The sequence below is a fragment of the Etheostoma cragini genome, chromosome 12 (genome assembly GCF_013103735.1).
Source record: "Etheostoma cragini isolate CJK2018 chromosome 12, CSU_Ecrag_1.0, whole genome shotgun sequence".
NCBI classification, from domain to species: Eukaryota; Metazoa; Chordata; class Actinopteri; order Perciformes; family Percidae; genus Etheostoma; species Etheostoma cragini.
This window is the reverse complement of record NC_048418.1, coordinates 20737427-20752730: the sequence shown is the minus strand read 5'-3', so window position 1 is coordinate 20752730 and position 15304 is coordinate 20737427. Positions and strand designations below refer to the sequence as shown.

General features: G+C 39.6%; 1 protein-coding gene and 1 long non-coding RNA gene across 3 annotated transcripts in view; both read right to left on the bottom strand.

The window, feature by feature from the left end:
- LOC117953830 overlaps positions 1-2797 on the bottom strand; it is a 20735-nt gene extending 17938 nt beyond the window's left edge. For both annotated transcript variants that reach the window (XR_004658693.1, XR_004658694.1), the window contains exon 1: positions 2710-2797. This is a non-coding gene — a long non-coding RNA (uncharacterized LOC117953830). The remainder of the gene's footprint in view (positions 1-2709) is intronic.
- A 210-nt stretch (positions 2798-3007) lies between these two features.
- On the bottom strand, positions 3008-9146 carry LOC117953825 (putative ferric-chelate reductase 1). Its single transcript, XM_034887185.1, has 7 exons — positions 8986-9146; positions 8415-8515; positions 7228-7434; positions 5572-5682; positions 5016-5157; positions 4501-4635; positions 3008-3133 (listed from the first exon to the last, which is right to left on the bottom strand). Exons 2-7 carry the CDS (start codon positions 8511-8513, stop codon positions 3081-3083), a joined length of 747 nt encoding a protein of 248 aa, XP_034743076.1. The 5' UTR covers positions 8514-8515; positions 8986-9146; the 3' UTR covers positions 3008-3080.
- Between the last annotated feature and the right edge of the window lie 6158 nt (positions 9147-15304).

Here is a 15304-nt window from a genome sequence, read left to right as displayed (position 1 = left end):
TATATATATATATATATATATATAATGTATATATATATTATTATCTGCTGATGGAACGAAAAAATAGCCTACTATTAAGAACGCTCAAGTTGGTTTACTTGTAATGATTTACTGTGTCCACTAGATGGAGCCACTGTTGGTGCCTGCCAACCACAGCTACTGGATGTACCTTAATGCAATGCCCAATGTTTTTAATATTCCCAGCTCCTTGCTAAAGGGTACAATATAAGGTACTGATTGCTTTCAACTTAAAGGAAAATAACGGCCAATTTTTATGTTAATCTTAATTGCTATAATGCAAGTACTTTCAATTGAAACAACCTTAATTGGTGCAGAAAACACTGAGTATCTGCAGCTACGTGTACAAGCTTCCACTGAGCTAAAACGGCAGTTAACAGGGCAAGTTTTAGTTTCAGTTTTTTTTTGTCTTAACAGACACACAATGCAATTAATATGTCTGTACAACATTAACAGGGCCCTTCCGTAATATCAAGATGCGTTTTCAAGTCAGACGTTGTTTTAATTCACCTACCCTGTCTTGTTCTTGCCGCTGGGTAGCTAGCTTGCCTGTTTAGCTGCTAGAGCTAGCTGTTAGCTGTTAGCTGTTAGCTGCTATTGATAGGTGTATTTAGCCAGGCTGTTGTGAAAATCATAATGCAGCAGTTCCGTGTGTATTTGTAGCTCATCCATTTTGTGTGTGATGGCTCTATCTTGTTGGTGAGTAGGAGGCTTGGCAGTGTTGATCTGTGAGGTAGAGTTAACCGGGCAGGCAGTCTTGGTCCTCGTCTTCCTCACCTACCACAGCCAACAACAATCCCTTCGAGGGGGGTGTAGTGGATGTCCTGCATGCCTTCAGCGAAAAATGGCAGTTTATTTCCTCTTCAAAAATAGGTAATGGAACACTGTGGTGGTTACGACCAAACTATATAACTGCATGGAAACAAGCTAAATATGCATGTGGCTTGCACAGTTATACTGTTACTGCCAGCGGTAGCTTGCGCTTGGAGCAGCTGCTTATCCTGCCAGTTGCTTCTCTCTGTGTGGTTCTTTCCAACTCTTGTGAGGCGAGTTCTTCATCTGTATCCTTGGGTTTGAATAAATAAGAACGACCATCAAACTCAAAAGGCTCTTCTCTGTGTTTTATATCTGCCATGTTCTCCTAGTTACGTTTTCTCCAAGCTTCTTCCCTTCCCACAACTCCACTCTTCACTCTTCGCTACTGTTTTGCTACCTTTTCCTTCTACAACTGAATGCTGAACAGAAAAGCCTCCCGGTTGCTCCCAATTCAATACAACAATCCTATTTACAAGGAATTACGTTATTTACAGTTAGGCTACTTCAAAATACACTGCGCTAGCAGCCTTCCACAGGCCAATTTCAAGACAAACAATCTTATTTAAAATACATTTACAGTAGGCTGTGTACAATCCGACATTTCTTTTCCATTTTTATTTTGTTTCATATTTTCACACAAATGAATATAGCTATATTTAATAGATTGCTATTTTCACACAGACTTGGCTCACTCTTGTGACCTCAACTGTCCGTCTTATTGACTCGGAACCAAACTCTTCACACAGATGGCATCCTGTGGTCCTTAGCAGACCTCTGGGACAACACCACCCCAATACTCTCTGTGCCCTTTGGGGTCAGGAACAGTGAGTACCGGTGTCCCGCGTTAAAACGTTCCTTGAGGCACCGGAAAGCTTTGTCGGCCTGGGAAACTTTGGAAGAGGTGAGTGTATGCTGGGGTGCGGCCACAGAACTGAAGCTCTTACAAATAAAACTTCTGCAAAAATTGGGAAACCCCTGGAATTGCTGCACCTTTTTCCTGCTGTTTGGAGTTGGCCAATCGGCCACAACACTGACCTTAACCGAGTCCATGTGCACCTGGTTAGCTGAGAGGACGTAGCCCAGGAACGAGATAGTAGCTGCATGATAGTCACACTTTTCAGCTTCGACATGAAGTTGATTCTCCAACAGCTTTAGAAGAACTTTGCGTACATGAACCTCATGAGTCACAGTATCTGGTGAGAAAATTAAAACATTGTCTCATACTTACGCTCAATTTTCATTTCCCTTCAGTTCTACGTCTAGGTTTACAGTGTTTTGTTTTCTCCAGCAAAAGTTTTGGCGGTCCAATCAGCGAACAGAGGCAGTGGCTGAGAATGAAGACATTGAGGCCGTTTGCTAGAGTTGTAGTTCCGTCATGGCGGTGGAGAAAGATGCAAGCGAAGCCATTTGGTCCTTTGTGTCACAGAGCCAAATATGGAGAAGTTAAAGCCTGAGTAAGAACAATCTTTACTGAGTTTTGTTGGTGGCCATGATGTTATGGCCCATGGGGTTCAGGAAAAATTAGATTTTCCAGCTCGCTCCGTTAGTGGTGATGGAGTTGACTAAGGCAAATGCTAGTGATGCTAAGTGGGCGTCAAGACGAAACGTTAGCGATTGATCGTGGCAGATCCTAGAGTGGCTCTGGGCAGATTCAATAGATTTAAACTTCAACAGAGTCAAGGAAGTTAACACTTGTCAGTGGAGAGTCTGTAAAAGTGAAATGTACGAGAGTCTGGTAGGACCAGGCTAGGAATACACATTCTTTTGTTCTAATCTAGTCAGCACGCCAGCAGGGGCTGGCTCACAGACTGACAGAAGAAAGGTTTCTTTCTGCCGCTGGAACAAAGAGCTTCCTCCTCTTTGAAATAGCGAGACGGTTTGCAATCTACAACCATGCGTAGCGTCAACTTGTGACGAAATTACACTTTGCTTAGTCTAGTTTATTTGCTCTAAACCAGTTGATAATGCTAACAATTCATATTTTCTTTCTTTTTTGCGACATTTTAAAAGTTTGCTCGATATTCACTTGACACTTAGAGGGAAACATGATGCTACAAACAAGGTAACCATAGTTTCAACTTTATTATTTTAGAACAGGTGGAGCTTTTTTGCTGTCCATTCAACAAATATTTCACAGTCGAAGATAATTTCAAATGTCAATTACTGCTTGATACTCGACACCTCTCAACTCCTCTGCCTTCATTGTATTCATTGTTCATCATAGCGAACTGAACTCAATATTCCTTTCAGGCTCTCAGCAGGACGTGTAGTGTGAGGACACTCAACAGGAGCAGCATGGCTGTCAGGGGAAGAGACAAAAATGTGTTTATCACAAATGTTGGGTAATTAAAGCTCTGCCTCCTCTTCGTTTTTTTCATTAATTACATGGCGGATCAGCACGGTGGCCAAATTCAGTTTCTCTCTTTGCTATCCGGCCATTCAGATTGACCAATGTTTTGAAACGTTTTCCGTCTGTGATTTCTAACTCCACCCTAATGGATGAATGGTTTGTGGTATATATATCATATCTTTCCACAAACAATGTCCCTGGTACTCTAAATAATCCTCCAAACACGTTTTCATTTAAACTATTTCTTCAGTGAAAATTAGTTAGAAGGAAAACTGTGTTTGGGTCTTTAGGTTATCAAGAGTAACAAGATGTTGTAACACTGTTTCTAGATGGACATGTTGCTTTTTAAACGTTTGATCGGACCCTTTAGTCAGTTTAGTTTTAACCACTGTGAGACAGTTTGCCTCATGTGGCTAGACGGCCCCAGACATCAGTTATTCTGTGTAATTTTAATTCTGTATTCATTTATTACTATAAACATATTTAATTAATCACATTAATTCTACAGGTCTGTAATTTTCTTTAAGTTTATTTTGAAAGTTTCTAGAAAAAAACTGTAATTTTGTAATTACCGAGAAGAGAAAGCTACAGAGAGGCAAGTGGAGGCTTCGAAGAGGTAATTTAAGTTCTATAGAACGTACAGCAGCCTCACTGTGCGTTGACTTTGATTTGTAGCTGCGCTAATGTCTTGCTGTCTTCTGTCGCTCTGCATGGCTTCTTGAGAAAGCTTTATTTGTTGCCCTGGCTGTCTGTATGGTGTCTTTTTGACTTATCTCCGTATCAGTTCAATTTTAATTCCATTTTATTTACAGCGTCAATTCATAAAAAGAGTAATCTCAAGACACTTTACAGACAGGGCAGGTCTAGACCATACTCCAGAATTTATAAGGACCCAACAGTTCTAGTAGTTTTCTCCAGAGGAATCAACAGTGCAATAATGGCAAGGAAAAACTCCCTTTTGGGAAGAAACCTCGAACAGACCCAGGCTCTTGGTAGGCGGTGTCTGACGACCGGTTTGGGTTCAATACATTCTGTACTAATGTCTTGCAGTTTCCTGTTTTTGTGGTTTTTGTGTTCTCAAAACATTTTGCTACAGTTGAAAATTAGCCTGCTGTCTCACACTGGCTCATTTACAGAAATGTTAATTAATGTGCATTGTCCTTTGTAAATAAAAATAAATGAAATTAAATGAATTGTCCAAATTCCCATAATAAGTAACAAATTACATATTTTTTACCAGGAATATTATTTTCTTATGAAGTTGGGGATCGCCCTCAAATGTGTTAAATTAGCAAATTTGTAACAGCAGTGTTTACCGTGAGGCTGGACAGCTCCACTGCTGCTGGCCGTTGTGTGGACCGTTGGTGGTGCTGTGGTGGGGACGTTGCTGGCTGGGTTTGCGAGGTTCAGAAGGCCGCTGTTCAGGGAGATGTTAAAGGGGCCGAGAACATCTGAATGAAGGGGGACAGAGCAGTGGGAGGTTAGACATGTCCTTATCGACAGCTGTGTGGGTCAATCGGTGCCAGTTTGAAAGAGGAAGCAGCAAATCCTCTCATATTTCTGGAGAAGAAAGTTGCTAAGCTTAAAAACTCTGTGACTTATTTCTTATTTTTGCCAACAGGGTGAAAACAAGTACTGTTCTGGTGTAACATACAGTATGTGTATTGGCATTAAAAGACAGAAAAAGGTTATTCTTATTTATTCATGGTCAACTTGTCAAACAAAATCAGTCTTAAGAGACCTCCTAACACTGCTTTTGTTTGTACATTAAGTGTTTAGTTTGTGTTTTAGCATACAATATTGCAGTGTGAGTTATTGTGTGTCCACTTACTTCCAGTAATAGTCCCAGTCCCGAGGAGGAGGGAGAAGGTGGTGGGGCTGGTGATTCGAGTTTTGGAGGCGTTCACGTTTGGGACATTGAACTCACACTTGATCACATTTCTGTTTACAATGCCACGGATTTCTGTTGTTATCTAAAAAGTACAACACATAATGTGACACAAAGTAAGATATGGTAAGGTAAAAAAAAGGAAGAAAATACAGCAAGTTTAGCAAAGCAAAATGTTAAAAAGCAACACTTTTTGTTGCCTAACTTGAGTTGGAAAGTGTGTTATGTAGGTCAGATATGGTCCAGTGGTTTGTTAAATATTTGATCAATCATGAAACTGCAGTTATTTGTTGGAATATTAGGATTTCTTTTAATCACAAGTAATATAAAAATTGTGCATTAATCATCTCAAAGTGCCCTTAAGTGAATGTATTATATTTTCTGTCCATCCATTCTTCCACATAACATAAATAACAATTTCATTGATAATAAAAAAATAAAAAAATATAATTTTCTTATACCAACATCTCTCTATTTGACAGTTAATGTGATTCCTCACCCTATCAGTTGGAGTGAGAACGCCGTTGGTGTTGTTCTGATCCATCGTCTGGAAGAAGAAGCTCCCATTGTTGGAGCTGTTTTGAGCACAGATGAAAAGCATGGTGGTACCCTGATGAAAGAAATAGGGGTTAGGATGAGATGACTTTCTAGAAGTGAAGACAGTGACACATTCCAACAGTCATTCAGTGTTTTGGTTAAGGCTGGAAATAAGTCAATGAAGTGATGAAATAGTCCAGAGTTAGATCCCCGCTTGTCTTGTTTTGCCAGTGTGTTCACCTGGGTCCTTTTTTATTAGGGCCTAAGAACAAAAGTGAAAGGGAACTTATTGTTTTTGTAAGGATTATTATTATTCTGTGACGCCATTCGCATTTTTGAGGGCTCAGCATGCTAGAAAACTCACAACAATTTGCACACATGTCAGACCTGTCGGAAACTACATTCTGTGATGATCGGGCTTGAGCGTTGCCACGGGGCTACATAAAGCCCTCTAAAGAGCTTTGGAATTCTGAAAAAATAAGCAGTTAATATACAAAATCTTGAGGGTACAAAGATTTCATATTGCATTTTTTAAAGGTGTTTTAAGACTTCAGGATGCATAAAAACTCTCAAAATTGTGCATCCAAGTGCCGAATAGTAAACTCTTTCATCTGAATTCACATTTAGGCTTGGGAGTGGTGTGGTTGTTCTATAGCGCCCCCTAATTGGTTTAAGCACTTGGGCACATTTTTGACAGCCATAGTATATGCGTAAACTTACAAAAATTACCGCCCACATAAACACCTGGGAGCTCTGCAAGACTGTACAGTGATTTGGCCCATACCTGTAAGTGGGCTCCATAGCACCCCTAGCTCACGGAATGCCTTAACTTGGACATAGTTGCGCCGATCTTCAACAGATTTAATACACATATTGCTCTAATCATTGGGAAAATATTTCCCATTTACCTTCATTAGCTCCGCCCAAACCGAAGGCGGCCATTCTTGTGATCGTGATCAGTTTACAGAAATGTCAGTAAACCAGAGCACGTTTTTCTCCTATCCCAGAATGCCGTGTGGACTACCCAGACTAAATTTAATCAGACCATCCCCAAAAGTGGGATGAGATTTAAAAGAATTAAAGTAAGTCATCTTATTTTTTCCTTGTGTGAATTTTGTCAGAAACACTACACATTTCACATTCAATGAGCATCAGAAGCTGGCTAGCTGCTAGGCTATATCTTGCTAAGCCTAGCTTATGCTACCTGCTATGTCTTATGTCATGTCTAATCATAAACAGGCTATGGTCCTGATCAACTAAATAAATATTCAAAGTCAACCAATGCCACATTGTCATATTTTGATGAGTCACCGGTGAACTGTATCTACGACGGTATAAACAAAGAAGCTAGTCAGTTTGCTCTTGCTGGGAGTTTTGACATGATTCACATAAACAAGGATGCTGTATTAAGATATTTGCCTTGTATCTACATCCCACTCAAAACTCAGGTTATGCATCAAGAACCTGTTACACTGTATTGGCCGTTAGAGAAACATTCCTGTTGAAGGGTTTTTTACATTTACATGTGGCTCTGTGTAAGTACACTGTTGAGATCTGTTTGTACGAAGTCACATTAATAAAGAACTTCCTGCTTAAAAAAGACTTTTTGACGCATTACCTGTGAAGCATTTACAGTGAGTCCCAGTGCGATGTATCCCACGGACTCTCCCCTGAGTTGGAAGGACATTGCAGAGCCGTTGGGTGCAACTGGGGTGCTAGAGATCACAGATGCAAACAAACAGCTGGTGTTTCCAGCTGGATCACAGTTGGCTGGTGTCTGCACACATAGTTTGGTGACTCCACAACCATTTTTAGAGATGTTCACCTGGTAGACACACACACACACACACACACACACACAATGGAATGATTTTTCTTAAAAGCTTATATCTGAGATATATTGATCGATCCCTGGCCCTGCAGTCCCATGTCAAAGTGTCCTTGGGCAAGACGCTAAACTTCAAGTTGCAACAGCACACTCACGGCCACAGTGTATGAATGTGATTGAAAGGTGTATGGTTCCTGTGCTAAAACCGCTTTAAAAACCGCTTTAAAAAATCATACGTTGGGATTTCTGGATTTGTTTTTTAGATTATGTCTCTCACAGTGGACATGCACCTAAAATGACAATTTCAGACCCCTCCAGGATTTCTAAGTGGGTGAATGTGTTCAAATACTTATTTTCCTCACTGTAAGTTTAGGAGTTAGCTGCTTCTTGGAAGAGGACAAAGAACATGCGTAACACTACAAAGTTGTGCTGTCAGTTAAACGCGTCATTAACAGCGTTAACATAAACCCATTTTAACTGTGTCAATTTTTGTACGCAAGATTAACGTTCTTTTTGGCCTAGCAAACTTTTAAGTTTTTTTCACATGCTGTACTAGTAACATTAGAAAAATCACAACACCACACCAGATCTAGCTAGACCAGCCAAAGAGTAGTAACGCTACGTTTTTAGTGGATGGCGAGCACAAGACGCCAAAATGGATGCCAATAAGATTCTGGATGGAAAGTTTACTTTTTAAAAGTTGCCAAATTGTTCCTTTGACGAGACCAAAGTGATCTGTGTGTTTTGTTGTTGTGAACTGAGCTATCATTGCAGCACGTCCAGTCTGAAACCCAGAGCACACAGTTGATGCCAATTCACTTTTAATTTTTTCCCAAAATGTTTTACTTTTCCAAACTAATTTGGAATAGTGTCCTTAAACAAATGTCATAGATATCTGTTTAATGCAAATTAAAGGTCAATCAGGTATTGGGGTGGTTTACAGTACACTGGGAGGATTAAAGTAATAGAAATCCAACCTGTGTATTATTGGAAAATGACAAGTTAGGAATTCCTTGGACACCCGAGGCCACGTAAACCCCCACTGCAGCAACCAACAGGATCCATCCTCGTTCCATTCCTTACAAAAGACAGTAAATCAACAAGACATAGAGAGTTAATATTATGGGTTGGATCTGAGAGTCTTTCTCAACCGCAGACTTGCAGTTTAGTAATTTGGAATTCATTTGGAATTTGGATAATTTGGAAATCTTAATGACTTCTAGAGATAATAAAACTGTCAGACCTGATAACATCTCTGAAGTTAGAATTTATATTAACTAATTATTAATTCAAGCACAATCATAAAAAAGAATTGTAATTCTGAGAAAACACCTTTGGTTCAGTGAAAATATATAAAAACAAGATCTGTATTAATAGATTACAATATACAACACTCTCTTAGACCATCACATTACAAGTCACAGAATCAAAATAGATTCCCATCTTTCAGCATTTATCCTAATTCTTGCAACCGACCTAAATTATTATTCATAAGATAATGAAAATGAATAATCAACAATCCAAATTAAGTTTTCCTTAGAAACTTACTTGAACTGTAAAAGTCAAATGTTGAGTTGCAGAAAAGTTCCTTTGTTCAGTGGGTTGTGGTCCGGTGTGTGTTTATGATCCCTGCGGGAATCCTTTAAATCAGCTAACAGGGGGCGTGGCCTTCACCTGGCTGAATACCTGCATGGGAGTTAAAAAACCCAGGAAGCAACCCAGCCATTTTCTTATGTTGAGCATGATTTGACCTAACAAAGCACCTATGTTAAAGCTTACTTGATTGTCAAGTTTATTGGAGTTGTGTTGTAATGTAATGTAAAATGTAATCTGTGATCTTTTGGTGTACCAAAATGTTTACTCTACTTTCATATAAAATCACAAAACATGTTTACAAATCAAATCAAATAAAGACTTTAAAGATATTCTATTCCAGAATGGTAAAATAATAAAGTCCTCCCTATTTTTTTTCTTTTTAGATGTAAAAAGGTGAGGTTTATTTGTAGATACACAGAAACAGAGGCAAGCATGCTTTACATAAGATGGATAAATCTCGTCTTAAGACACATTTTTATTCTTTGGCTTTTAACTCCATGTGAGTTGTGTGGTCCTCTGATGGCTCTTACTGTTTTATTGTATTTTAGTATTTATTATTTTTATCTATTTTTTTATCTTTTTAAACCAGATGGTCTTATTTTGTTTTTACAATGTTTTACATTAATTGTTTTGTATGTTTGAGTTTTCTGTGCAGCACTTTGGTAACTTTGTGTTTGTAAAATGTGCTATACAAATAAAGTGGATTGGATTGGATTGGATAAAACTGAAAATGCTTTGAGAGGGGACTTTAAATTGAAGAATTAAAATGCAGAATTATGATTGGAAGTATATTACAGTAGCTCTCTTCAACTAGTAAAGGGTTAAACTGGTTGTAGGTTTTATACAGTCCATGGTTTACTCTGTGGAAAGACTGTGTCTACTCTGACTGCCAGGTCTTTGCTAGGCAGTTGTTTATTGTAACCTATGAGTCATGTCAGCAATGCCATTGCCTAACATAATAAATATTACACCTTGGTGTACAGTTAGTCACAGCCAGGGAGTCAATACGTCAAGTAATCTTCTGATAAAAGACAAGAAACAATGTGATCTATATCCTATCCGATTTCTTTTTTCTCCTCTGTTTCCTGATTGATTTTTTTTCAAAAGAAGTTGTTCAGAATAACTATCATTAAAAAAAGAGAACAAAAATTCAACAGTAACCAAACGCTTCACCTGTATTCACCCTCTGTATGGGACGCTCTGCAGGATACAGAAGTATACAGAAATGTCGTACGGTAAAAAAAATCCACCCAAAAAGCTTCTAAACCAAATATCACACAACCAGACGTGTCTCAGCAGTAAATTGACCAGAATTTGGGTAGAAATGACCATCTTTGATTCTAGCCTACTAATCAACTCTAAACCTAAACTAAATTATAACCGATCTGAAAGTCTTGTTCTTAGTCTTTCACACTCAAGTTGGAAATCACTGCAACCCGTTCTATTTGTTATAGTGTACAGAGCAACAGGTCCATAGTCTGAATTCTTATCTGAATTAGCATAGCTTGTGTCAACTTTAGTCCTTAAAACGGACAAAGTTATCATTGTTGGGGATTTTAATATTTAATATATTAATATGTGGACAATGAGAAGGATAGCCTTAGTATTGCGTTTATCTTTCCATTAGATTCTATTGGCTTATCTTAAAGTGTTCCTAAACCGACTCACCGTTTTAACCACACCCTTGATTTTGTTCTGGTGTATGGTGTTGAAATTGAACATTTAATAGTGTTCCCACAGAATCCCTTATCTGACCACTGTTTGATAACTTTTGAGATTCTACTGCTGAACTACACGCCATTAGGCAAAAACTTCTCTACAAGTTGTCTATCTGATAGTGGTGTAGCTAAGTTTAAGGATGTGATTCCATCAGCTTTTAATTCATTACCAAGTCACAAAGTAACGGTGGACTCCTATAATAACTTCAGTCCCTCCCAAATCAATCATTTTGTTGATAGTGCAGCAGGCTTGCGGCGAATGACACTCAATGCTGTTGCCCCTCTAAATAACAAAATAATAAAACCAAGACGGTAAGCTCCATGGTATAACACCGAAACTCGCAAATTAAAGCAAACATCACGGAAACTCGAGAAGATTTGGCGTTCCACCAAACCGGAAAATTCTTGTTTAGTTTGGCAAGATAGTCTTAAAACGTGTAGGAAGGGCCTCTGTAATGCCACAGCAGCATACTACTTGTCATTAATAGAGGAAAATAGGAACAACCCCAGGTTTCTTTTCAGCACTGTAGCCAGGCTAACGTGAGGCCACAGCTCTATTGAGCCAAGTATTCCGATAGCTCTTAGTAGTAACGAGTTTATGAGATTCTTCAATGGTAAAATTATAACTATTAGAAGCGAAATTCACCAAGACCTGCCTTTAACTGGCACTGACTTATCTCTAAACTCGGGAACCTTAGAAACAGCTGTAAAACCAGATATAGGTTTAGACTGCTTTGCTTCACTTGATCTTTATCAATTTTATTCAATTATTTCTTCATCCAAACCATCAACCTGCCTCTAAGACACCATCCAGACTAGGCTACTTAAAGAAGTTTTACCTTTAGTCAACACTTCTCTACTAGATATAACCAATCTGTCTTTATTAACAGGCTATGTACCACAGTAGTTTAAAGTAGCTGTAATAAACCTCTTCTGAAAAAGCCCATCCTTGATCCAGATTTTTAGACAACTATAGACCTATTTCCAACTTTCCATTTTTCTCTAAGATTCTTCAGAAAGCAGTTGCTGTGTGACTTTCTGCATAGCAACAGTTTATTTGAGGATTTTCAGTCAGGATTTAGAGTTCATCATAGCACAGAGACAGCACTTATGACCTCCTAATTTATCAGACAAAGAACTTATCTCTGTACTGGTGTTATTAGATCTTAGTGCTGCATTTGATACCGTTTACCATCATATCCTATTACAGAGACTGGAACATTTAATTGGCTTTAAAGGAACTGCTCCAAGCTTATTTATCAGGTCAATCTCAGTTTGTACATGTTAAAGGTTAATTCTCCATGCACGCCAAAAGTAGTCATGGAGTCCCACAAGGATCTGTGCTTGGATCCTGTTCACTTTATATATGCTTCCTTTAGGCAATATTATCAGGAAATGCTCATTAAAATTTCATTGCTACGCAGATGATACTCAATTATATCTATCGATCAAGCCGGATGAAACTAATCAGTTAGCTAAACTTCAAATGTGCCTTCAATGATATTAAAACCTGGAATTTTCTAATGTTAAACTCAGATAAAACTGAAGTTATTGTTCTGGAATCTTGGAGTTATCTTTGATCAGGACATGTTGTTTAATTCTCATATTATGCAAATTTCAATGACCCTTTTTTTTCCGACTAAGACATTTTGCAAAAATTAGGAATATTCTGTCTAAAAATGATGCAGAAAAACTAGTCCATGCATTTGTTACTTCTAGGCTTGATTACTGCAATTCTTCATTATCAGGCTGCTTGAAAAAGTCCATAAAGACTCTTCAGCTGATCCAGAATGCTACAGCACGTGTTCTGACAGGAACCAGGAGAGTTCACATCTCTCCTGTTTTAGCTTATCTGCATGCGCTTCCTGCAAAATCCAAAAACCCAAATACCTTACTACCCCACCAGAGCACTGTGCTCCCAGAATGCAGGGTTACTTGTGGTTCCTAGAGTCTCCAAAAGTAGAACAGGAGCCAGAGCGTTCAGCTATAAGGCTCCTCTCCTGTAGAACCAGGTTCCAGTTTTGGTTAAGGAGGCAGGTACCGTCTCCACATTTAAGAGTAGGCTTAAGACTTTCCTCTTTGATAAAGCTAAGGCAGGAAAGTCCTGAACCATCCCTTAGTTATGCTGCTATAGGACTAGACTGCATATTAAAAACGCTGTGAGGTAACTGATGTTGTGATTTGGCGCTATATAAATAAAATTGAATTGAATTGAATTGAGGGAGGGAGACAAAACAAAACATGCAGAAACAGACACACACAAACACACACACAAACAGACACACACCCAGACAGACAAGTGACAAGGGACCAAACACCTGCGCAAGTCCAGCCATTATCACAAGGTTACAGCCTGGACCTCAAGGGGTCAGCAATGTCCAGCCAAGTGACCAGAGTCTTTCCTGGCGCTCCATGTATATACGCCGTGGAGAGTTCCATGTATACCACCAATCAATATTTGGGTCCCACACAGCATTGAAATCTGCACCGACAATAAAAGAACAGTCTGTTAACTACAGCATTTGATTGGCAAGCGAATTATAGAAATTGCCACCAAAAACATTTGGCGCATAAACTGACACAAGTCCAATTTTTCTGGCATCAATTTCTGTTCCTGCCTCCATCATCTGACCAAGAGGACAACACTTACAGTGGGAAATTCAGTTTGACAACAATGGCTACTCATTTTGTTTTTGAGCTTGCTGAGGATGCAATCGTATGATAGAACATGTTGGCTAAACGGCCGGTATCCGCCTGCAGAAAATGTGTCTCCTGTAATAATGCAAAGTCAACATTTCTCTTTCTTAGTAAGCCCAGAGTGTTGGTACGTTTATGAGGAGCATTCAGTCTGCCACAATTCCAAACCAAAAATGAGAGATCAAAAAGCTGCGTTGTAAATGAAAGTATGTGTGGATATTGTAGTCCCTCATTACAAACATTTAAAAGACAGAACCAGAATGTACAAGACAGTGATACAAAAGGGAAAGTGGGAGAAGGGGGCAAACGGCTAACACTTAAAGTAGGTCTGTGATAAAGATTGGATACGGAGCTGCATTACCTGATTGTCACAGTATGGTTCCACACAAAACTAAAATCAAAATAAATCAAGACACATTAAGAGGACAAGACAAACCAATGGTCCATGTTCACAAGGCAGTTGCTTCAGTCCTGGTCCTCCCCACGGTGCCCTCCGTGATAGATTCCGAAGTGTCGCCTCTTCCCGCCGCAACAGGAGGACGGGGCGCAGCCCGGTTCACATAGTCCTCAGCATCCTCGGCGGAGGTGAACGCCCCATACTGTCTCTGATATTCAGTGTTGCTGGATAAAGCAGGAAAAAATCTAGACCCTTGACCCGTGCGGAATCCATGGCTCGATAAAAAGCCTGGCGTCTGCTCTAATCTGGGGAGAAGCGAATTTGCCCTCAATGACAAGCAGGGATTTCCACGCAGCATGTACAATCAACTGCCTGGTTATGTAACAAAGCACGTTGAAAAACAGCGTGAAACTGGTAGTTGTATTCTTCTTTGGGCTATCAGTGTAAATTCGGTGGGCTCTCATAATCTCTATCTGAACACCTGCTAGATTCGGAGCCACTTAGGTAGGGAGGACGAGAGATGCTGGATAGCATTAGCACCTTCTAGCCCCTCTTTTAACCCTACGATGCGGATTTTGCATCTTTGGTATCTGTCTTCCATATCTGCTAGCTTCACCAGCCATCTCCTGAAAAACGTGGCCGTGGCTGTCCAGAATACTTGAGTTGTTTTCCAAGGTAGTTTTTAGGTTGTTCATGTCCGATCTGAGAGAGACAAGGCTAGCATTCAGAGATGCTAGTTGAGCATTGATAGTAGTTAGCTTCTTAGCAGAGTTAGCTTATCATGTGACTCCCCGTCAATTTATAAACTATTCAAAGGTAATAGATTAGACAATTTTTTGGGATTACTATTTAGTGATTTTATGATATTTAATTGACAGGACAGCTTGAAGACATGAAAGGGGAGCAAGCACAACACACAACACCGCTGCCAAGGACTCAGCCTACATGGGACCCAGACTCTACAGGTTGAGCTGGGGTCAACCCAATAGATCTGACCTGTAACAGACCAGAACTGACAAGGATGGGGAATTAGCCCCCTATATAATTCTCTGTCAAAGCTGAGAAGCCTCTGAAACTATACTTAAAGATTGAAATTTTTTGGGGCATTTACGCCTGTCATTGGTAGGACAGCCTAGACATGAAAGGGAAGACAGAGGGGGAAGAACGAGCAGGAAAGTGCCTTAGGTTGTATTTGAATCCTGGGCCTCTGCATTGAGGAATAAACATCTATATGGGCGAGGCTCTCCACCAATCGAGCCATCCGGCCGCCCTTCTGAAACTGTACCTAAACCATTGTGGGACTCTTAATTGTTTCTGAGACCAAGATCAGATTTCTGTTCTTAGCAGCTCTATAAAGCAGGACATGCCGTTGCGCAACAACAGGAGGGGCACTGTTTTCATTACATCTGGGAGAAATCACTATGATCTTAATTGGTTAAAAAAAGTCAACATTTGATTT

Coding starts and splice junctions, on each gene's coding strand:
- LOC117953825 (XM_034887185.1), bottom strand. CDS start 8,513: ATGGAACGAGGATGGATCCTGTTGGTTGCTGCAGTGGGGGTTTACGTG. Junction 5,158..5,571: donor TTCTCACTCCAACTGATAGG/GTGAGGAATCAC, acceptor TGTACTTTTTAG/ATAACAACAGAAATCCGTGG. Junction 3,134..4,500: donor TGGAGCTGTCCAGCCTCACG/GTAAACACTGCT, acceptor TTCCCCTGACAG/CCATGCTGCTCCTGTTGAGT.